General features: G+C 38.4%; 1 protein-coding gene across 18 annotated transcripts in view; it reads right to left on the reverse strand.

Annotated features, from left to right (window-relative positions):
- The window catches only part of TENM3 (teneurin transmembrane protein 3), a 2,352,866-nt gene that overhangs the window by 20,329 nt on the left and 2,307,973 nt on the right, over positions 1–24,564 (reverse strand). For 14 of the 18 annotated variants that reach the window (XM_074329882.1, XM_074329881.1, XM_074329880.1 and 11 more), the window contains 5 exons: positions 22,009–22,241; positions 20,759–20,913; positions 19,083–19,957; positions 1,936–2,111; positions 447–682 (listed from right to left, as the gene is read on the reverse strand). In XM_074329882.1, the coding sequence (XP_074185983.1) occupies positions 447–682; positions 1,936–2,111; positions 19,083–19,957; positions 20,759–20,913; positions 22,009–22,241 (1,675 nt within the window). The remainder of the gene's footprint in view (positions 1–446; positions 683–1,935; positions 2,112–19,082; positions 19,958–20,758; positions 20,914–22,008; positions 22,242–24,564) is intronic. The other 4 variants (XM_074329879.1, XM_074329877.1, XM_074329874.1 and 1 more) reach the window with 1 other exon arrangement.

The following is a 24,564-nucleotide window of genomic DNA, read 5'->3' on the forward strand; positions in this document are numbered from 1 at the left end:
TTTAAAAATATTGAGAATGCAAAGGAAAAAAATCCATCTTTCAGTGGCCAGCCCATCTCTTTCAATATACATATTTATGAATTGGAAAACTTTCAATATTTAAGCCAATTCTTTCTTATCTCCAGCCCTCCGGAGTGGGTAACAGGAAAGTATAAGATATTAAGATAATATTAGTAAAATAAGAATCAGTTGACAGCCTGGCTATTTGAGATTGTGCTACATGCAATTTCCTAATTTCCTAGGGAAGACTTATGTTTCATTATAGATATATTGCAAAAACCCTTTTCTCAAATAGTTGGCTTTCACTATAAATGATCTAAGGGCTTGATGGCTGGATGTAAGCCCCGGACAGATGACGGTGGGAGGAGGTGAGTGGAGGCAGGCCGCGGACAGCCGCCGACACAGCACGGAGGAGAGGCAGCAGTTACCTGCCCTCTGACACTCACCCTAAGCTTCCGACCAAAGACGTTGACTTTTCCTTGGGCTTGCTCTTTTCGGAATCTCCATTCCACCAAATTTTGACCGTTTTCACCAGGAAGAGTCATGTTTCTTTTGGCAACTGTTGGATTAGCTGTGCCAGCCAGAACATGTGGCTCTGTTTGGTAGTGTGAATCGAGACCGCTGGCATAGATAATTCTCAGGGAGCCATCGTAACCAATCTGGTAGCTGTTTCTTAACTGATCTAAAGAACAAGAAGCAGAAAACATGAACTATAGATACGGATTAAACACTTGGTCAGTGAAACACTAGAAGTGACATACATTTCTAAAATGGCGACTGAACCCTCTTTAGGAGGAACTAAAAAGTGCTTAAAGATCTCTTAGAAAATAACAAAACAACTTTGATTTCTGGCATTTCATTCTAGAACAAGTTTGGCTGAATATTAAAGGAAAACTTTAGGGGAATTTGAAGACTTTCTCCACTTTAATAGATTTCTTCTTCTTATTTGCCTGACAAAATAAATGAGGCCCCACCTCCATGGAATGTGCAGTAAATGTTTTGCAAAGAGCCAACCAAGTATGTGCTCTTTGGAGGGTGGTGCGTCACCCCTAATGTCTTATAAGACTCCATCCCTGTATCCTTGATCGAAGAACTTTGAAAAGATTTACAATCTATACCTTGTATCCCAAAAATGTAAGGCGACCTTCCCCCTGAAATTGACTTTAAAAAGGGAGTCATCTTACATTTGGTACAAAAACCCACTTTCCTATTGTAGGCTATATCTCAATTTAAAATTTTTGCATACTATAGCACCATTTTGGGAATAAATGAATTCAAGCAATAGTAATTTCAGATGATTGTAGAGATTACCAGACAGAACTGGTACAAAAACGAGTCAAAGAAGTTTAATTCAGATTTAGTGATTATTCTTAGAGCTATGGCCTCACAATTGCAACTGTCATTTTCCAAGATTACATCAAAAAGGAATACGGCAGAGGTTCCATGATGGAGATCTTGGATATACATGTCTATAGAAGGAGGACACTGAAAGGCCAGATATTACTTAAATGGGTATTCAGAACTGGGATACAATTTCCAGTGACCGCAACACATGTGGATTCAGATACTGCATCACGTATGGATTCAGAAAGTGATCTGCCTCAAACCACTGTCCTTCCATGGCAGTAAAGATGATATGCTCGGGGAAACTGTGAAAGATGACGCAAACAGGGTCTGATGATGTACATGAAGAGTTGGAAAAAGACAGTGTTTCCAGGTTAACATATTGTTTCACATTATGTAATTTTATAATATGTATATATAAATAAATAAACGTGACATGTAGACATTAGATTATTTCATCAATATTTCTAGAGGTTTATATTTTCACCTTCCCTCTTCTGGTTCGTTTCAGAAAATGGGGGTTGTCACATTCTATTTGGGTGCTAGTGGCATTTAAAAAATAACAGTTTAAAATGATGCTTTCATGTTTACCTTGAACCATGGTGTAGAAGGAATCAATTGAGGACAAATTTGAAGTGATGCTGACATCTTCTTCTCGGCTGGATGACTCAATGTCCACTGTGATAGCTTTGTCCATGTCCCCATGAAGGTTTGTGACCACTCCAGTTGGAAATGTAACATTTGTCAGACGACCTTCGCTGTCATAGCTAAATAAAAAGGCATTAACTTGGTGTTAAACAGGAAATGGTAGGTTCTTTTCATAAATATAATGCACAGCAGTATTAGCTGCACAAATTTGGGAGACTATTTGTCTTTGTGCAGGAACGATACAGAGTGAGGACTTCAAACATGCTTTGAAGTAATCAAAAGCCTGTTTAACATAGAAAAACCTCACCGGTGAGAGCAAGAGTAAACAGAATAGCTCTCCATCTCAGCATATTATTCTTTGAAGTGTGACCAAAATCCTCCTGCACATCTAATTTGCTGTTTCAAAGGAAACATGTTTGCTGATATTAAATTCCTTAGTATTTCTCCATATTTTCTACAAAGTAGATTTAATTCACCGTTATATCAGTCTTTAAAGTTTTACTAACTTACACTCTCTATGGCAGTGCAGTATGAATATATATACAATATTTTTAAAAAGGTATTATCTACATGTTCTTTTAGTATCTTGAGACATCTTCAACAAATGAATAAAGTCTTTTAAATACTTTATTTCTCAGTTATTAACATATTTTATAATGGTAAATTGGGACTTAAATGGTGGTAGGTATGGTGGTAATCTATCTTGTTTATGCTGACATTGTAGGAATGGGTGATATCTTGAATGATCATTTATGTTTCCTGAAATGAGATGTAATATATCCTGACAATGATACTTCGCTTTTTTATTACACACTTACTTTTTTAGCATATAAATATAAGAGGGACTTATAATTTAAATGTTAGGATACATTTTAAAAAGCTGTCCTATAATTATAAATATACATTATAGATAACACATTTTATTAGAGAATTGATGTTTTTTTTTTTTTTTTTGGTGACTTTTCTATTGGTGGCAGCACCAGAGAAAGTTTCAAAAATGACAATATGGTTTGAAGAAAGAAAAACATGCAAGTTGTGGACGACAAACTAGGGATTCCCTTGGGACAACAATATACTTAAGCTTGGATTTCAGACTGATACCCAGGCTGCTTCATTAATAAAAGGACTGAGCGAAATGGAGACAAGAATCATATCCTACCTAAAATAAGCCCAGATGCAGAATTCATAGAACAAGCATCTTAATAGTGAAAAACAAGTAACCAAGGGGAAGAAAAAAGTGGCGAAGATAATAATATTGGGTATAAATATGGGGTGACAAGGGAGTAAAGGGTAGAAAAAAGGACTTCAATGATACTTGGTAATAAAAGGATAGAGGGCTTTTAGAGTACAAAAAATTAGCTGTGAAAAATGTGGTTAATAATTAGGAGAAGATTCTAGGTAATAAAAGCAGAGAAGATTCAGCAAGGGCAATGGTGGTAGAGATAGGAAGGAAGAAAGGAGGAAGGAGAGACACTGACGTCTGGTCAGGCCCAGGGATTAGTTGGTCCCATTAATTCAGTGGGGACAATATCAGTCAGATCGTGGGTCTGACTGACTTGTTCCAACAATTTGCCACGCTGCTTAGCCAGCGGCAGGAACAGGCACTCAGGAAAGAGACGCTCGACAGAGAAACGAAGAGAATGCAAATGTGCCATTGAGTGCAATCATTGTTTGGACCCACAAAAGGCAGAGCTGAAATAGAAAAGCAGACTCCGTCCTCTCCCCACCCGCCCAAATGCCCCTAGCCGATTAAGGCATCAATGCAAGAAGCTCAGCATGGTTTACTGATGTCACTGCTGTTTTGAAGAAATTATTACTCCTGAAGAAACAAACATGCATAGGTCTATTTATACAGAATTATTGACAAAACCAGCCTGAAGTTACATCTTAACCTGGACGTAATTCTTGCTTCACCTAACGTTTCTCATAGTATAATGTGAAGAACACGTTACTGTGTATTAAAGACATTAACGTCCTTTTGAAGACACCTATATAAAAGAAAGTTCAGCGCTGCATTATCCCCTCCCCTCATTTGTCAGATCGAAAAATGAAAATATGATGTGGTTAGGTGACTTGGCCAGGTTCTGATTGCATCTCATGACTGGGCTGTGACTGGAACTTTCACGCACAGGACCCCAGGCCCATTAGCCCTTGTGTAAATCACAGTGCTTGATTTAAAGTGCAGAACTATATAGCTTTCTATAGATGATGCCACCTGCCAGCACTCTGCTGATTCATTCTTGCTGCTGTCACTCACCTGCCCTTTTTCAACCCCTTTGCTGGTTTATGTTTTGTAGCTCCATTCAATCTAAAGTGGGAAATGTCACCTTTCTCCCGCAGAAAGCATTTCTCCAACCTTTGCCTCTGCTTTCATTGGCTTACCACATGTTCCATGTCCTGCTGGGTAGGCATTTCGCATCACAGGATGCTGAGCTCCCTGCGACAGAGCACAGGGTGCTGCACGTTCAGACTCTAACCTATTAGCCTTTGGTTCTCTGGGAAATAAAAATACAAGTAACCTTTGTAGGTAGTGCAATTAGAATGACATAGGGTTAAGCTGGGATCTTGGTGGCCGAGTTGCACAGCTTAGCCCCTGGAAGTTCTCAATTTTGCCTTCAGAGGAGTGGCTGAATCGAAGTTAAGGCACTAAGAAGGGCTGACGTGCTTGCACAAGGCAGGCCAGGAAAGCTGCCATGGTGGAAGGGCCCTCAGAGCTTCTGCGTCACCAGTCTGAAGAAGCTCTATGTGCAAGTTACAGTGACAGGATATGATGGATACAAAGGAGTCTGGTTGGGGAAAGAAGTCAGACATATGAAAACGTAACTACTGAAAACGAGTGCCATGAGAGTAGCACGGACCCCCAGGGTACCTGCAGTGCAGGCAGGGATGCGGACATGCTGGAGTACTGAAGGAAGGGCCACATCACAGTGGGTACCTAAGCGGAGCCTTGGAATAGATGTGGGACTTAGACAGGCAGAGAAGGCATGGACGGCATTCCAGGAAAACAGCCAGGTGAGGGTATGGAGGAGTCAGGATGGAGGGGCTGTGAGGTCAGAGGGTGGAAGAGACCGGCTGAAGTGGAGGGTCCACGTAGGGTCCATTGCGGGCAGAGGGAGGCCGTGGGCAGGTTTCAACATTGGCGACTGTGGGAACTGAAGGACGTTGTAAAGGAAAAAGCAAGGATTTAATCAGACTAGTGTGATGGCAGCACTGTAGGAGCCGAGGGGTGAGGTGATATGTCAAGCAGGGAGGGCTTCTCACACTTTCCGGTTTTAGCAACCAGGAAAAAAAAAAATCAGGGGCCAACACAGGGTTTTTAAATAAACAACGATCCTATGTTACCTCCATCACTTCAGAAGGAAAGGCCAGGCAAACATATCAAAGACAGAAAGAACCTAACTTCAGGATGAGAGACCGTTCTTTAAAAGGAATAAGGAAAGCTTTATGAAAAAATTCTCTGCATATCATTATTATTTTTTAATTTCAGCGTCGATCAGTGACAACTTGTTTTACAGATTAGCACCTAGGTCAAGAGAAATAAAAACAAGATGAGAGACATTAAAATCACCAGGGACTCTGGATGAGGGAGTGAGAGAAGAAAAAGTAGTCAAGGATGACTTCAGGTACTTTCAGAAATGTCAGGTGAACCCTTTACCTGGACAAAATTAGAAACACAACACACCAGCAAATGTCCAACTGTCCCCTGAAATACTGGGGCCCTAGGTACTAAAAGAGGCCTTCCCACCAAACATATGCCTCCGGACATAGTCTCTGCTTATGTGCAACTTGGTGGCTTTACTTAATGTTGCTTGGCCTTGGTGGTGAACTTGCCCTGCCTGCCCAGCTTGTATATTTGAGATGTAGTTTTCTTTCATTAGCTTTTTGAATTTACAATGCATTAGGCTCTAGGGAATCTGGCTAGAACATCAACTTTATGCTCTCCACTCCTCTCATGTGGTCTTAGCCTCCCAGCTTCAAATTCAGAACACAGCACATTCTTTCTGCTCCCGATTAACCCCGCTTCACAAAGGACTCTCGCTGGAAAAGACAAACTCCCTCCAGCTCTTAATGACCTTCTGCTCTTTCACTGATGGGATGCCCTTATTTGATGTGTATCTATTTGTTCGTCTTTTAATTTTGATTGTGTTTTTGCCTAGACTTGCTGTTTTAGCCTCTGTGGTACATTTTAAAATCTCTTTTCAAGTTTTCTAAGCAGTGGGATTATTGACAAATGCCCCAGAGACCAGAACTTCAGCCATTCTCAGTTGAAAATGCTGTTCTCCTCCTGACATTTTCTCTCTGTCCCCCTCATCGACACGCAGTTCCCAACTCTTCATTTTTCCTTCATAATATCTCCCGGATATTTATCTTCCCATTCCCACAGCTGCCCTAGATTTAAAACTGGTCTTTTTGCCTTTCCCATCTTCACTGATACCAAGTTAATCTTCTGAAACACCATTATGATAATACTTCTCTGCTTAAACATCGTTAGTGGTTCCTGAACTGAGAGAAAATTTACTGACTTAGACTGTTACCCACACATGTCAATAGACTATCAATACTGCAAATTGATTCAAGTGGAAACAATGTGCAGTTCTCGAAAATTTTCTTTAAAATTCAACAACAGAATTATCTATTGTCCCCAGTGCCTCCCACAAAATGGCTTCTTTGATCGAATGTTGTGTTTTTAAAATTATCTTCTGCTTTTGAGAAAAATCTGGGTAAATCAGAGCAGGGCTTTAGAGAAGCAAGGAAACCAGACATAAGAACAAATCATAACTCTGGAGAGGTAGAGTATGTGTTTTACCCCTTGCACTGATTATAGCCTTATAACGCGCCGACACTGAATTGGTCGGTCTGAAAGATGAGACGGATTTATGTATTTGCTTATGTACTGTTGGCAGTGCCTCTCTCCCAAACCTTTCTTCTCTTCACCTAAGAAGAGTGAATGAAAGGCAGCTAAACGTGTGTTATCACAGACTGTTTTCTCCTGTCAACCTCAGCCTGTTCTGAGAAGGCAAGATGTTGGTTTGGGTGTATTCTGGAGGCCTCTGGATGGGGTCATGTTCAAGTTTAGTCACGATTGGCTCTTCTGTGTCTTCCCCAGGGCCATCCCAGAATAATCCTTCCCTGAAAGCTGCTTGGTGGGGGTACATCTGTCTGCGTTCACACTTGAATCACAGGAAGGACTCCCACGAAAGATTTACCAAACCTGTTTTTCCCCCACTGTCCCCTGTACACAGAGGGAGAATTTTTACTTCCATCTATTGGGGTTCCTTAGATTCAAATTTCCTTTGACAGTTTAACAATCAGCAAACTCCCCCTCCCCCAAATTCCCTCAGTCTTGCCAGCTTTCTGGAAACGCTTTTTTCCATAATGATAATGTGCAACAACTTCTCTGTCATTGTGTAAAGTTGAACACAATTCCTAACCCGATCATAACAAAAACACGTGCATCAATCACTCCTTGATCCTCATTCCTGATGAAGAACGTGCACCAACAGCAAAATCAGAACAGAACCTGATTCAAACGTCTAAGGGGCATTGGTTTGGAATCCTAAGAGCAATAATGTGATTTGTAACACTAATAGCAAAAGAATTTACATTTAAGCATTCTAGGGATGAATCTGAAATTTATGTACTTTAATAATTATTTCATAGACAAATTATAATTTCTTTGAATTCAGCAGTATTGCTGTCAGTAGGAAATCCTCAAAAATCAGGTTCTGTGTAGAAAATGCAAAATGCTTTCATCATTAAGGTAAGTAGAGCAATCAAACAACGGCGAAATGATGGGTTCATCTGGTACTCAGCTGACTGCTATCTACCAAAAATGACAGGGAAAATGCAAAATAAAAAAGACAAAAGAAAGAATTATTTTGCATGATTTCTGTCTCAAGTGCTAAAAGGATCTTGATTAGAAAGGGGGAAAATTGCATGGTGGGATGGAGAGTGGGGTGGGAGGTGGTTAACACCTGTTTAAATTTCTTTGTCGCATTGCATTTCATTCACAGGTCTTGCTGATGGGGCGAATTCTGACCAGTGCTTTGCTCCATAAAACCAGAAAGGGCAGTAGTCTGCAGTCAAACCACTATTCCCTTGTTTCCAATGCCCCAGATAACATGAGTTCAGGAGTATAGGCAAGGACAGGTCCTCACCTCTGGTTCAGCCCTTTCTCTGAACATTGAGCCTAATGATAGATGGTCACAGACATGACATAGTTTTCAAAAACTGAATTCAAGAGAAGTGACCCAGTGCCTTTTTCCTTACACAGTCATTACCACCTCAGGGAGAACTGACACAGCAATAATGCACAGCTCTGAAATTCGTAGGCCTTGAGTTAAAGGCATGTAAATCAGGACATTCCAGAATTAGTTCCCTTTGGGGTCTGAAAGATTCTGGGTTAGCTACCATTATGGGAAGAATCATGTAGAAGTCATTTAAAAAAAATTGATTATCGACCAAGGAAAGTTGATGTGAGCAGGACACATCTAATTTGTTTAGATAACAAGTCTTGTGCAGGTCTTGAAATGTAGACTTCCGAGACAGCTGATGTCAAGGGGAATTTTTACTTCAAACAATCTGTAAAACAGAACTGTGCATTCCCTCATCTTCCTGGATTTATTCCAAGAGACCCTGAAGGGCTCAGAGGACAAACCCATCCTTCTCTTTTGTCTTCCTCTTTGTATTCTGTCACTTGTTCCACCAAACAGAGACCACCACCCAGGAAATGTCTGTGCAGTACGTGAAGACAAGGAGGGATTTGGGAGACTTACAGTTAGTTGGAAAGTTTTTTTTTTTTTTTTTTTTTTAGAGAGTAGGAAGCCCATTTGGAAAGAGAAATCTAATTTATTATTATGAAGTGCTATTACTAGCACTAGCATAATATAAAAGATATTAGGTTTGATAAAAATGCAATATGCCTAACTATTTTAGCAAAGGAAATTTGGTAATTTGTTAAATGATGTTTCTTTTGAAATAAGCCTTGACAGGAGCTTATGAAAAGTTGGGGAGAAATGTTAGCATCGTAGATTTTTCAGAGTAGGAAGGAATTTTAATGATTAAGAAAGCTTTCCTTTTACAGGTAAAGGCACAAAACTTTAAAGAGGTGCTGTGATTTGCCCGAAGTCACGCCATTAGAAGTGACAAAATCAGTACGTGAACCGAGGTTTGCAAGCCCAAGGCCTTTTCCAGTCAGCCTATGCTGTCTCTCAGAAAAGAGAACAGAAAGAAAGTGGTATCAAGGAACTAACGAAATGTCAATGATTTGGGAAACTGAGGTGACTATGAAAGAATTGCAAGTGAAAACAATTGCAGTAGTGGATAGATTCAAAATCCAACTAAAATGTTGTCTATTCATAACAAGCGTGAAGAGAAAAAAATGAATATTGTGGCAAGTGTGAGGAGTAATGGAAAGTAGAGGAACAGGCAAACTTGGGCAGTGAAGGAGCAAAAGGGAGTATAGAAAGGGGAAAACACTATAGAAAATAATGTAATGCGCAAGGGGAGGCACAGATTTGAAGGTTCCAAAAAAATTAGGGATACGGTATCTGGTAGTAGAAGGTGGACCCTGAAGTAGCCGAAAGAAACTCCAGCGTGCAAATTCATATGTGCACATTGTTCCCACCTTGTTAACTAGATCTTCCACATTCCTTTTCAGTGTGATTTCATTCACACTCATGCCTTTGGTTCTTGCCATGGCTCCCACGTCCACATCTCTGGAATTGGCTTCTATTAAGTTTGAAGCAGCCATGTTGGACCACATGTAAACTGTCCTAATGGTAACCTCGAATTCCTAATTTCCAAATCTGAACTCATCATTTGTCTGCCAACCTGCTTCTTGCCTTATTTCCCCACCCATGGAGCCATCTAAGTGACGTGATCCTCCTTCTCCCTCGCCTCTGACATTCAGTCACCGAGTTTTAGTTCATCTCCTAAGGATGAAGCTGCCTCCTTTTCTGTAATTTTGGTGCTCATCCCAGGTGCAGGCCTGCATTTCTTAACTAGATTTACTGCCTCCTTACTCCCCCCCCGCCCTTCTGTAGCCCCCTACTCTTCTACCTTCAATCCATCCTTGTACTGTCACCAGACAGACCACGTCGCTTCCCTGTAAACTCCTTTATAAGAGCCCTGTGTACCCAGGTGGAAAGAGCCACCAGACACGTCAGGGGAGCCCCCCTTGATCAGATCTCCCTTTCCAGTCTCATCTTCCCTCTTCCCCACATGCATTCTATGCTCTGAGCTAATGTTCGTTCCAAAACCAGCCACGCTCTGCCTCCTGTGGAAATGCTTTCTTCCAGCCTGGAAAACTCTACTCCTGCTTGCTAACCCTTATTCATACCTTTCAAGACCAAGCTTATAATTTTACCCCCTTGGGAAGTTTGCTTGCCTCATGTCTGTCCCTAATCCCCAACCTGATTTAGACGACCCTCCTCACAGCATGTTTAAAAACTCTATCTTTGCACTTCACACTAGAATTATTTACTTCTCTGTCTCCCTCAGTGGGCTCTGAGCTCCTGAAAGGAGGGAATGTGTCTTTTAGCTCTGCATTCTCCAGTGCCTAACACCAGTACCTGGCACGTAATAAATTCTTATTGAATGAATAAGTATCAGTGAATAAGTGAATGCCAGGAAATTGGTGGATACATGGAAAATGTTTGATGACCAAAGGGCACAGGCAAAATTCCCAGCTTATGGGACAAAATGCCTATAAGGTTTGAAATAATTTAATAATTTGCCAGTTGGTGTGCCTTTGCAATGTAACAGTAAAACACTTTTACTTTCTTTAATGACTTTCATGTTCTCAGGCAGCATAACTGCTTTTGGCAAAAGGGCCTCCCCGGGGGGGCTGTTGCCTAGACCAGTCCCAAATGGGACTAATCGTGTCTGTGGGTACACCTTTGTGTTAAGGAGAATAAAGTATACTTTAAAAATAAGTTTAAAAAAGCAGAACTCTTTATTAATTATTAAGGCAGGAATGAACTAATCTTTAATTGAATATGCACAGGTATGTACCTGCAGCTAAACTGCAGATACAACCTTTCTCACTAGTTCTAGATTATGAATAACCACGGCATAAACTCATTCTTCCAGGTCTTAAGAGTTTAAGATTTAGTCATCCTCTTTCTTGGTTTGTGTAGGAATTGTCTGATGCATTTACGTACTCAGCCATTTTACTTCTTAAGGTTGTAACATTTTTGCAATCTTTCTTTTGTTAATATAACTCGAACTGATCGAGTTTAAAAACATTATCTATGCGTAAAGAACTTTCTTCTAATTTCAGAGATTTACGCTTATTAGAACTCAGTTCCTTCCTTCTTTTTCTAGAGTTTGAAATAGAATGAGGTCTTCCTATGTCTAGCTCAAGTTTGACATATATTCATTCAATTTAAGTATTTAACTCTCCCTTTAGATAAACTACAAGTTTCTTCGTTTCTTCAGCGTTTGCTTTTCATACTATTTTTCCTCAAAAGGTTTAGAGGTGAAAAACACAAAAAAATCTTAATCTATATAAGACAAATTCTTAAATAGATTTACAAGGACAAAATCTAGTTTTCAGCCAGAGTTATAAAGTCGTATTTTTTTTTACATCACCATTTCTCAGAAGTTTTGGGGGTCTCACTTGAAGAACCACAGATTTACCAAACTTTGGGATGGACTGAGGGCTATGAAATGTGTTTTGAAGTGTGTGAGTGTGTATTTATGAGATGTGGTAGTGATGATGGATGGGACGGCTGCTAAGTGAGGAATTGGGGTGATTTGAAAAGTGTGGAGAGTATCCCGAGTCATCTTATCGCCTTCACAGATGGCCTCCCACAACCCTGGAAGAGTTCAGGAAAGAACAGTGTCCACATTAGTTCTGCATTTGCAGTCTCCGGACCTTCTGAAACCACTCGAGGATCCTGGAACGCAGGCAAGGGGCTTTCTCTGGGAGGCTGAGTAGTTAGGGTAGCCAGGAGGGAGGGCTGCTGAAGTTGCTTTTATTTTAATATGATTGGAATGAGCCAGAGATGCCAATAGGTCTCTAAAAAATACCCAACTGTCGATCTTCAGTTCTGTGATTGTAAAATAAATAAATAAAAAGTTCCCTTTTCCCTGTTGTCAATGTGTTAATTTCTTGCCCTGTTTTCAAACAATCCTTTAAAATGGCTGGTGTATAACTCAGTCGTAGGGTAAACTGTTTGATAATCACTGTGCAAGGGAAGCTGCTGACGTACACAGCTACGAGGCTATCAGATCAACTGTCTAATTCACACAGTCACGTAATTAGTTTAAACAGGGAATTCGACGCTTTTGGAAGCTGCATTTTCTTACTCTTGAACCATTGTGGGGCAATTTAGCACATCTAGCACATTAATTTGCTAAATGGAATGCACTGAAAGAGTTAATGTAGCTCCACAACTATTGATACCCTGCAAATTATACTAAGAGATTTTATATTTTATTATGTACTGAGATATGTAGAAAAAAATCAGGTGAATCTGTTTTTATTGATTTTTTTTCCCCTCGGATAATTTCTGAGTAATCTGAATAACATACAATTTCCCCATTTCCCATTCTGCTTTGAAACCTGAATAGAACGAACTATTTCTCTAAACAAGGCTGCAGAAGAAAACTGGATTAAACAGGTATTAATAACAGTCTTATCTTAGTCCTGAGTTGATGTTTGAAATGTACGGCAGCTACTTTCATCACATTTTTTTACTGATATGTCAGGAATACACATTCTGGTTAAAAATTTGAAGCAAAATTATTAAACAATTAAACAAAATAGCAAAAATAAAAATCAATCATAGCATTGTCCCTTGATTTTAAGTGATCTGCTGATAAAATCTCTTAAAAATCATTCTTAATGTCCCAAATGTTTTCTTCGATGAAGAGAGTAAGAAAAAGAAAAAGGGAAATAAAGGGGGGGAGCCAAGCACCATTTTTAGATAAGTATTTATAAAATGGGTGCTTTATTTTTAATGCAGTTTTTGGCAGAGACAATAATGAAATGTGGTTTCAACGTTTGAGTGTTTAGGGTTGGATGTCAGATGCCTATCGAAGGAAAGGTTATTCTCTCAGTTTGGTCCTGTGGAAGACGCCTCTATAATTTTGGTAACATCAGAAGCTATTACAGTAACACACATATAAGGAGAACAACACGGCACCGATGTCAGCCTACTTAGACATGATTCAATGTCACCGAGAATGGACACATCTTTTCTAATGTGGAATAATTGTCACTGAGTTTTCCAAATTATCTGTGTTTTCTGTACACTGTTTTGAATTTGTAGCAGACACGCCTCACACTGCCTATCTCTCCTCCTCTGAGATCCTTTCTTTGATTCTCTCCCCGAGTATTAGAACTGGTGTCAGTGGGAGTCGTGGGTTTGCCGTGGGCACAGAGTTAAGTTCATTATAAAGAAATGGTTGAGAGGCTCTTTCTGAAATTGCTAAGCTTGAATGAGGGACAATAAAGCACCCAAATGAGAAGCTGGAGACCCATATATACCTACATAAATGTGTAAAAGCTAAAACTCATTTATTTGCTCTGTAAATCTGAATATAGCTCACAAAAGATCACAGAGTCAGTTCCACAAATATAAAAGCTCCACATATTCCAAGTCCCAGGATAGAAAAACTGTCACCAACCTGGAAGTGTGCACATCAGCCAGAACTTGTGGCTTTATTTTTTGTTTTTTCACGTTGTCTTCTTTAACCAGACAGAAGAGCCTCTACTATGCTTAAATGATTTGTATTTTATGCAGGTAAGCAAGCAGAGAACTGTGAAGTGCCATTTACTATTAAATAATTTATTCTGTTGCCCGATTCAATATACTGGATTTGCTTTTATGTGCATTCAAGTATAAGAATTGTGGTTTCGCTTTGGGTATGAACTTTTTAAATAATATATTTTTAGCAGGTGAGATCTTTTTGGTTTCCTTGAAATTACTCTAGCTAAAGAATCATAACATGGGATAATTGTTTTTAAATGGTATGAAAAGCAGCATGAGATAGTCCCTAATACTAAGTGAAGGGAATAACTAGGCTTATCACAGTGTCATCACACAAAGAGACCCTCTTAGCTAGCTGGACATCCTGTCACTGCCCAGCATGTCGATGGAAGAGGACGTCTTGGACAAGATGGCTGATTCAATCAGTAACAAATAATTATTTAGTTCATGAAACATATTCGTCTAACTCATAGATTTCAAAGCTAAGTTATAAACCGTCTCATACTCACTGTAGTCTCCCTACCATACCCATCCAGCAGCATGTCTGAGGCTATTGGTCCCTTCTCTAACAAATCACAATAGGGACATAATAATTACAAGTACATAGAGAGAAACTGCTGCCAAGAAGAAAATGAAAGGAAGGTTTGTGTGCTTTAAAAACTATCTGTGTACCATAAAAAGTCATCCTTGTCAATTTTATAACTGATAATATCCTCAGGTTGGGAATCAGGTTTTCTTTTCCTAGAACCATTCTTTCTGACACCAGGTACAATATTTTAACTGCATTTTGCACAGGAAATGTTTTCTGTCTTTACTCTTTAACTCCTTAACACTGACATTTCAGAGGAAAGTGCTATCAATATGAAGTCATATTTTTTGCTAATTGTTTTAATAATAAGACCAACTGAGGAAGTCCTTATTGTATAAAGCAAAAGACAGTGAATAAACATGTAATACTGGGTAAATCTATTATAAAAAGATCAGCAACAAAAATGGAAGTGTTAGTATTTTCAGCATTAACTATTGGTACAGAGAGGTGCGGACTATCTCAGAAAGCAAGCGAGCATTTATGTGGGACCCTTTCCATGGAGACTTGGCCAGACCCAGCTATATTATAGGTTTTATGAGATTCTTCTCTACATATAAATATTCATGTGTCTACATCTTTGGTTTATGCCTCTATTCCTTCATCCAACAAATAGCTATGGGGAGAGTTCTATATGCATTACAACATTCCAGGAGTTGTGGGAGCCACAAAGATAATTAAATAGTTTGCACTGTATAAAACACTTTCAAATTTCATTCTATACTCACAGCAATACCGTGACATGCTAACGGTAAACTAAAATTTTTACTGAGAAAAAAAGTAAAATAGAAACATGTAAGTAATTTGAGCTAGTTCTCTTTTTAAATTTCTTTGATAGAAACTATGCCAATGATCCCTTTATCAGTAGGCAAATTTATTGATTCCAGGTCTTTTTCCATCTGTTTCTATCCTATAAAGCTTTACTCTCAAGGCTTTTTAGACACTAGGCTAGCTAGAAAGCTGGGCATGTACAAATGGGAATTTGAGCTGAAAATTTTAATTTGTCTTGTAAGGTATTTGGGCAGAAAGATGATTACAAGCTAGTATCAGCCCTACGGAATGGGTGTCATGAGAGCCAGTGAAAACAGGTGTTTTTAACTTGGGAATGGTGCTTCTTTTCACACTCTCCTCATGGTTTTGGCAAAACTCTGACCATTGTGAAACCTTTACATTCTTTCTTTATGAAAATTTCATGTACCCTTCAAAGGTCTAAATTAGACACGCAGTACTACAAAAATAGGAAGGAAACTTACAGATATGTACTAGCACTCGGGGCATCTGCCAGCCCACTAGTGACTACAAACACCAAGAAAGTCTGACAAAGATTCTGAGTTCCCGTGGGCTCCACTCAACGTGTCCAAGTTAGGAGATAATAAACAGAGACTATTGTTGTCAAGGCTCTGATGAGCAGGGATGGGGGTTGCGGTTATCCATCAACAATCTCAAACTTCCCCAGACAAAATGTGCCACTCTGCCAGAACAGCAAGTACCATGCTTTGGAGGGGCTGCCTGATAATGACACGCCCCTCCCTCCTTTTATGTACTTACTGAGGAAAGTGTTTTAGAGTTTCTCACTCTTAGAAGAGGTGGGCCCTTACTCTTTCACAGCCAAATTATAACAATGTATGGAAAAAAAAAAAAATGATCACTCGTCATTCAGACATGATGGTTCAGAATTAGGTTAAGTACTCTCTGTTCAGGTTTAAATTTGCTAAAGTATTAAAGAAAAACTTTATTTTGTAATAGTTGCCTTTACTGTATCTTATCTAGTTATAAGACTTAATAGATATACTTTAAAAATGATGTTATGAGTTGTATTAGTGAACATATGATTGTCAAATATTTAATTAAAAACATTAATTCTTTATAACAATGCTTGCCCATTAGATTCACAAGATTGGCTTGCCAAGTCACCCTCTACTTTAGCTGCCATGCTGATTCTTGACTAAGCCTGAATTTTTTGGAGGGTGTTTGTTACCAGAGAAATGAGTTTTCTCGGTGCGCCACAATTTAAAAAAAAGGTGAAACTCTCCAAATTTGTTTATACTAACTCCAGCAGTGGAGCATCCTTTTCCAAACTTGATGAAAATTCATTTGTAGGTCATAAGTAAACCACTGTGTCTGCTGCAAGAAGTTCATGTATCAGCAGTAACTCACATGGTAAATTTTGAGTGGTATCAATTCCAGGGAACAAATAAGAACACACTCAAAAATGGCCCACAGAGCAGAGCTTGGGTCCTAGACTGTACCAAAAACTTATTTCTCTATATTTCCCCTTGCTTTCAACTAAATTGAAACCCTACCAATGCCACCATCATTTCCTGAAGATCTTATAATCAGAGCAGCTCTCCTGCCCAGTCGCATCTGATGGGAGCACTTTTTCTGTACTCTTTTTTTTTGCTTCTTTGGCAATATAGCCTGCTATCACTTTGAAAATGGTGCAAAGGAAGTGCTTTCCATTAACTTCCAATTTATTCCTTTCCTATTGCGATCCTAAAATGAGCAAAAGCAATGTTAAGACCAGAATTTTAATGTAATTCAGTTGAAAGGTTTGTTCCCTTGACAAAATCATGCTGCTGGGTAACATTCATTTTATTAAAAGGGAATCTGTCAAAAAAGAAAAGCAATTCCAGTGACCAGAGAACTAAGCTTTACGTATATGACCCATTCCAGAAAAGTTGTACAAAAATATTTGTATATTGGATCATTTTTTCTACTGACTTTCATAAAAATTTAGAGGTGTGCTCCTACAGGAAATACATTTGCTTCAGCATATCATTATAAAAATCATACTAAGGAAGTCAATATTCATTTCAAGGACTATTTTGCATTTGTCAACATGCCATCTCTGTATATCTAATTTTCCCTTATGGTTTGTGCAGCAAACGAGTCATCGAAAATGATTTTACACATGCATTCACTGCAAAGTACATATACCATAAAATATACAATGGCTAATTTTCATTTCATTATGACTGACCTCGCAAAATATGACTGTTCAAACCGCACATTGCCTGGGCCACTACTATACATATTTAGTAGCATACTCTGGCTGGATGAGCCTCATACTTTTTCATATACTTCCAGAGCGACCAGCAATTCCTGATTTGCATTTAGTGGTAAGGTTCTTTTAAGTGCAATTTAGATTCTCTAGTAACTGATTATAAAAAGTTAAGCCTTTCTATTGGATAAGAATAATGGTTGTGGTTACCAGAGGGTAGGGACGAGGAGGGTGGTAGATAAGGGTAAAGGGGATCAACTATATGGTGATGGAAGGAGAACTGACTCTGGGTTCTGAACACACAATGTGATATATAGATGATGTATTACAGAATTGTACACCTGAAATCTATGTAACTTTACTAACAATTGTCACCCCAATAAACTGTAATTAAAAAAATAATGTTTGTATGGGCAGAGGACCTGAATAGACATTTTTCCAAAGAGCACATACAGATGGCCAACAGATAAATGATGCTCAACATCACCAATCATTAGAGAAATGCAAATTAAAACCACAATTAGATACCACCTCACACCTGTCAGAATGGCCATCATTAATAAATCTGTAGACAACAAGTATTGGTGAGGATGTGGAGAAAAGGGAACCCTTGTGCACTGTTGGAGGGATTGTTTCCTCGGAATATTAAAAGAAAGTACTACCATATGACCCAGATATTCTATTCCTGGGTATTTATCTGAAGAAATCCAAAACACTAACTCAAAAAGATACATGCATCCCTATGTTCACTGCAGCGTTATTTACAATAGCCAAGATAAGGAAGCAACCTAAGTGTTCATTGATAGATGACTGGAGAAACAGAAAGAAGTGGTACATATATACAATGGGATACTACTCAGCCATAAAAAAGAAGGAAATCTTACCATTTGCGACAACATAGATGGATCTAGAGGGTATTATGCTAAATGAAATAAGACAGACAGAGAAGGACAAATACCATATGATTTAACTTACATGTGGAATCTAAAAAACAAAGTAATAAAGCCAACAAAACAGAAACAAACTCATAGATACAGAGAACAAATTGATGGTTGCAAGATGGGAAGGTAGTTGGGGGGCAGGGGGAAAAGGTGAAGGGATTAAAAAGTACAAAATGGCAGTTATAAAATTGTCAAGGAGATGTAAAGTACAGCATAGGGAATACAGTCAGTAATATTATAACGACTATGTATGGAGTCACATGGGTATTAGACTTATCAGGGTGAACACTTTGTAAGTTGTATACATGTCTAATCACTATGTTGTATACTGGAAACTAATATAACATTGTATGTCAACTATAATTGAAACATAAATAAAAAAATGAATAACATTTGCAGTACCGATATAATAATTAGCCAAGTTCATTGTAAATATTTTTAAAATTCCTCTTCAGTGGCAGCTCTCAACATAGTCAGCCTTATCACGTGGGCAAATGTAAACTCAAATGGTTTATGCCTAAAAACCAAAGCTGTAGTATATTCTCGAAAGGTTTGCTACTAATGTATTAGACCATCATGAAGCAACACGTTAATCCTTAGACAGAGGCAGATTTACCATGACGATAATGAAACTTAAGCCTCAAGGCTTCTCACTTACATGGGTCCTTTCCAAGGCCCTGAGTCTAATTTTGTCTTCTTTTTCAGAATGAAGCCAAAATGCTAGAAGCTTCAGGCTCCCTTAAATTAAACCTGGATCCCTTTAAGATTACATTATTACCATTTTAGATTACATTATGATATCACGGTATTTTATAATCCGAGTAGAATTCTGATATACTTACTCAAAAAATGTTGTCCATCCAGTTTCATCGCTCTTAGTGGCTAAAAGGCCACTATTGCCGTGGTAAGTGAACAAAACTAATTCTAGTCCTTGAGCAGTCATACTTTTCAAACATCCGTTTGTTCCTATGGTCAACCATATCACTTGGTTATCTGGAGACACCACTCGAACTGGCATCCGATTCGGGTCCCGTCTAATTCTGAGGGTATTGCCATTGCTGTCAGTCACAGCAGTGATATCGTTATCATTGCTGTAGCTAAAATTGTAGAGGTAGTCACCAGTGACTAAACTTACGGTATACTGGTGAGTACCATTGATGTCAAAGATATAGAGTTCTTGATCAGTTGGAGAGGCAACTTCATAACAGTTCATTGAGTTAAGTAAAGGCTTATTCTTTGACACAGCACGGATCCGAATGTTTCCTAGATCTGCGATATACAGGGTACCGTCTGGAGAAGCGGCGAGGGAAGACGGAGCGCTAAGTTTGGCATCTTTGGCATAGCCATCACCACTCTGGTAACAGTCACAGTTAGCGTCGTTTTTGCAGTCACATTCTGAAGGTATTCCAGCCACGAGGGAGATCTCCCCATCCGTGGTGACCTGTCTTATGCGGTTAATTTTCTTTTCATCTGTTTCTGTAATGTACAGGACCCCACTGTAGGACACAGCGATGGCAGTGGCTGATTCCAGTGTTGTCTGAACTGCGTGCTTCCCCACAGAATATTCCACTCCTGGAACCTGACAGTGCATGGGCCGTCCAGCAGCAATGCGCACTTGACGGTTTTCAGTGATCTGTAAAACTACATTATTATCCAGGACATAAATGGAGTTATCCATAGGGTTAATGGCTAGGTCAGTGGGCCATTCCAGACGGACCTTAATAAAAAAGAAATGGTCTGCTTAGTCAGTTACTGTATTGCAGTTAATTTGCCAGTAGAGTAAATTAGAACATTTGGCGAAATTACCCTTAATTTGATAACCTGTTTTAAAATTGTTTTTTTTTTTTTTTTTTTTTTTTTTGGGAATACCTACAGTAAAATAAACTTGAAAATTTTGAGTGAAAACAACTATAGGAAATAACATTTTATTTAAAAATACAGCTTATCGAAAAGATTTGCAAGTTACAGCCAAACAGCTAATGAAACTCTTAATAGTGATTTACTAAATATCAGTGAGATATGAACACATATGTTCCTTTTAGCAGTAATAACCACCACATGTCAGGGCTTTTTACATTATGCATACATTAGTGTTCTATTGTGTTTTCAATCAGGCCAATAGTAAAGTTCCTAATTTTGAATGTAAGTCCATTGGAACTAATCATAGTGGGTTCTCTCTACTACCTAAGAAGCTCATGCATTCAAAGGATTAGAGATTTAAGCTGGTTGGTTCTTTTTGGAATATTTGCATGCTGCTACTTTACTGGTATTTTATTACAAATGCTTAGCATTTCTTGGTGATACTTGTTTTGCATCTCACTGAATTCATCAAATGCACAAGTATAGAAGAAAATACCTTTTTATTAGCTCCTGAGATACACTTAAATGGAACAACTTTATCTCAACTACTGCCACGCAGGATGTATGCAGTTTAATATGGCGCCATCACAGGCTACTGACATAGTAAATCAGGTCACGTAGAGGATAAACAAACAATTCAGCGTAATATTTTAACTACCTGGCTGATGTGCATGCTAGTGTCACAAGTTAAAGGTCTGGCTGAAGTCAGGTCATTAGAGCCCAGGAGAGTTGATATGATTCCATTTTGATCAACTTTTCTGATCATGGTTCCATCAACAAAGTAGATTAATCCGTTCTTATCAATTGCCATTCCTTTATCCAAGAGAAGAAAGTGTTACTAAGTTTTCAGAAATGATTACGTTGATTAAACTTTTAGGCCCATCATTAAACTTAATATTTAACCCCAGTGATAACATGGGGGAAAGGTAACAGGTAGGATTGTAGATTACAAACACATTAGTAAAAAAACCCAACAGAGGCATTTACAATATAAATACATGTAAAATATAATTAAGAAATAAACCAAATTTGTAAGAATTTCCACTTTCTGTGTGAATCAAATACGTAGTACCTGTGTTTTAAATACAAAATTACAGTGTCTGTATGTTATCTATAAATTATAGAAATAGGTCAAATTCTGTTACACTGAACTTAGAGCAACTGTATTCCAACAAAAATAGATCTAAGCCAAGGTTAGTGTTTTGTTGACCTTGTTACAATGAAATTTGCTATTATGAATAATTCAGTATAACCAATACCTTTTTCCAGTCCTTGTTCCCATAATAGTTGCTAGCTATCATGAAAAAGAAAATAAAGCCCTAAACCAAAACCATTGTAATGAATGGCATAATACATGAGCAATGAGTCAGTCCTGATTTGTGTAAAAGCTAGAAACCTTTATCACGTAGAATTTTATCCCTTGTTACCTCTAGAAATTCCTCACAGCAAGCATTTTTTCCCATGGCATAGAAACAGAAGTTTAATAGCTCCAAACTGGGTGAGGGCTAATGGGGTTGCTTAGTGATGGTTTTTCAAGAGGCCTGGGACTCATTCATGACAAAGAAATTCCAGGACAATGAAAGAATTTGGGCACTTCCTTGAAGTTGAACAGGATGTGACCTGAATAACACAGAGTAGCTACTTTATTCTTCGAAAAGTTGAAAAAAATGGTATGATAATAATAAAAAAAAATGCCAAGAACCTAATATTTACTGTAAAATCAACTTAGGATTCTAGCAGTTTCACGCTAAAAGGCTTTTAAAAACACTAGATGTGAACCAGCTTTCCAGAACACAGCTGAGGATAAAATGTTAGACTCAGCATTAAACACAATCAGGCACCAACTGGATTTTCTACCCTTTTTCTTTTTTAATAAAAAGAAACCCCCAAATTGATAAAAGTCAGTACCTTTGGGACTCATGAGTGTCGCTTCCACAGCCTTCCCTCCATCCCCACATCTGGCTTCATCGAATGGGAGGCACTGCTCCCCTGTCCCTGCAACCACTTCAGCATTTTTCGTCAAGTCTTTTGCACCCGTAAGTGACTTTGGGCGGTAAATTCTGCGGGTGTTAGTGTCAGAAACATACAAATCTCCTGTGACCGGATCGGTTGCAAGGTAGTATCTATGAGCTGGGTTGCTGCTGTAAAAAACGGATCATACATAAACATCACAAGAGAGTTACTCCTAATATGCAGAGAGAAATTACAAGCAAAATAAAACAGATCTTGAGATACTGATTATACACTGAAATCCACTATCAAAGATCGGAAAATGAATAGCATATTTAATAATGACCTAAAAGAATGACTGAAAAGAATTGGTAGGCATCTCTGGTATGATTGTTTTCCTTCCTTGCCTGTTGCTAAAGATTTAAATATTATTAAAACAGCCATCTTAAAAATAATTACCTTCAGTAGGCAAAATGCTTCTAGCCTAAAAGATAGAAGCAAATTCTCTACATCTTTTTGGTTTGATGCAAAGCCCTTAATAAATTGCCCTTGAGTGACAGACATAAAGTTAATTCCAGGGGAAGGTTATCTCTATCAAACTCTCCAGTGAAATCCAATATATTTTTAATTTCACTTGGACCTCATCATAGGGAATTCTCCTGTTCTCTTCCTAAAAAAACAAATCAAAATGAACACCTGCCCCTGAAAAAAATGTAGCATGTCTGGTTGCTCTATCATAATGCAGAAAGGTAACATGTTGTAGTCACAGTGTTTGTCCTGGGCTATGGGGTAAATTCTATAAAATGAGGTCATTAAAGTGCCGGAGGTAGGCTCAGTCGGTGGCCTAACACACACAGTGTGTCAGAATGGTAGATGCATCAGCTAGATTGATTGAATAATTGATTGATTGATTGATTGATTGATTTTCGGATGTATAAAACAATGTAATAGACATTTACACCCCTCACAAAGTGATAATCCCCTCCCCCAATCTACTACCCTTCTGACATCATACACAGCCGTTACAATTCCACTGACTCTATTTCTTATGTTGTACTCCACATCCTGTGTCTCTATATATATTTCATATATATAATTATAGTTGACATTCGATATTATTCAGCTTTAGCTTCAGGTATACAGTGCAGTGGTCAGATATCTACACAGTCCATGAAGTGGTCTCCCTAATAAGTCCAGTGCCCATCTGATGCCCTACAAAATATTTACATTATTGATTATATTCTCCAAACTGTATTTCATATCCCTGTGGCTATATTGTGATTACTAATTCGTACTTTCTAATCCCTTTACCTTCTCATCCATCCCAGCCCCTTCCCACCTAGCAACCCTCAGTTTTTTTCCCTCTATATCTCTGAGTCTACTTCTGTTTTGTTTGTTTGTTTATTCTGTTCTTTAGATTCAACACATAGGTGAGATCATATGGTATTTGTCTTTTCATCAGCTTTATTTTTAAAGTTTGTACATTGAGTTGCTCTAAAACCTGTCTATGAATTTGGTGAGATACAGAGATTTGTTCGTAAAACACAGTGCCTCAGTTGTATAAACTAGCGCAAATATATTATATTTTATGTCCCATTACCTGTAAAAAAAATGGTAAGGCCAACATTATCAAGGAATGGACAAATTATGACACACAGTTGGAATTAAACAGTTAATCTCCTTACAAACACCTCACACCATAGTCTTAGAATTAATGTAATTTTGTACCATGTACAAGTATTGCCTGCTGAGAAAACAGTTCTAAAAAGAATTTAAATGATTGGCTGTGGCAATAAAGATGTCAACAGATAGGAATTTGCCAGGTTTCACCTATCTTCTGGTGACAAACCCAGTTTTACTGATTCATTCATATTCTCTCTCTCTCTCCTGCTTGTTTCCATTTATTTTATATGTGAATATCTAAAATATGTAGTATAAATCTAACTATGTGAAGATATTTAATCTAATTTATGGTGTAGTGGTTTTCTTATTACTGGTTAGGTTCTAATGAAGCATTCTCACTGTTGAATGCTCTTCCTTTTAAGTGGGGAATATATGTCCTTTATTACTCCTGTAAGATTCTATTGTTAAAATAACAGGTTCTAGTTTCCACAAGTGTTTCTCACATTGGTAGAGGGCCATGGCAGACCCCCCACAGAGTCCGCAGAGAATTGCTGGAGATCTGGAAAGCACTATGGCTGTGATGGTGGTGTCCAGGGAAGCGCTGAGACTCACAAGAGCCTGAACACCTGCAGTTTTGAAGTCTCCCTTCCAGTCTTTAATATCTTTTAGTGACAAGAGACAGATCAGAGTGAGAGGTCTTGAGTGTGTAAATATGTGCAAAAGGTTGAAAGGGTGAAACGTGAAAGGAGAAACTCATAAAGAGATGCAAGTTATTTGAAAAAAAACATTTCCGAACTTCTGGGTTATACCACATGATCAACTTGCCATGCTAAGTGTTATTATATTATGTTTTCTAAGTTGATGTGTGGCATTTTAAATGCAGCAAGACAC

Source organism: Rhinolophus sinicus, linkage group LG04 (genome assembly GCF_036562045.2).
Source record: "Rhinolophus sinicus isolate RSC01 linkage group LG04, ASM3656204v1, whole genome shotgun sequence".
In the NCBI taxonomy this organism is placed as follows: domain Eukaryota; kingdom Metazoa; phylum Chordata; class Mammalia; order Chiroptera; family Rhinolophidae; genus Rhinolophus; species Rhinolophus sinicus.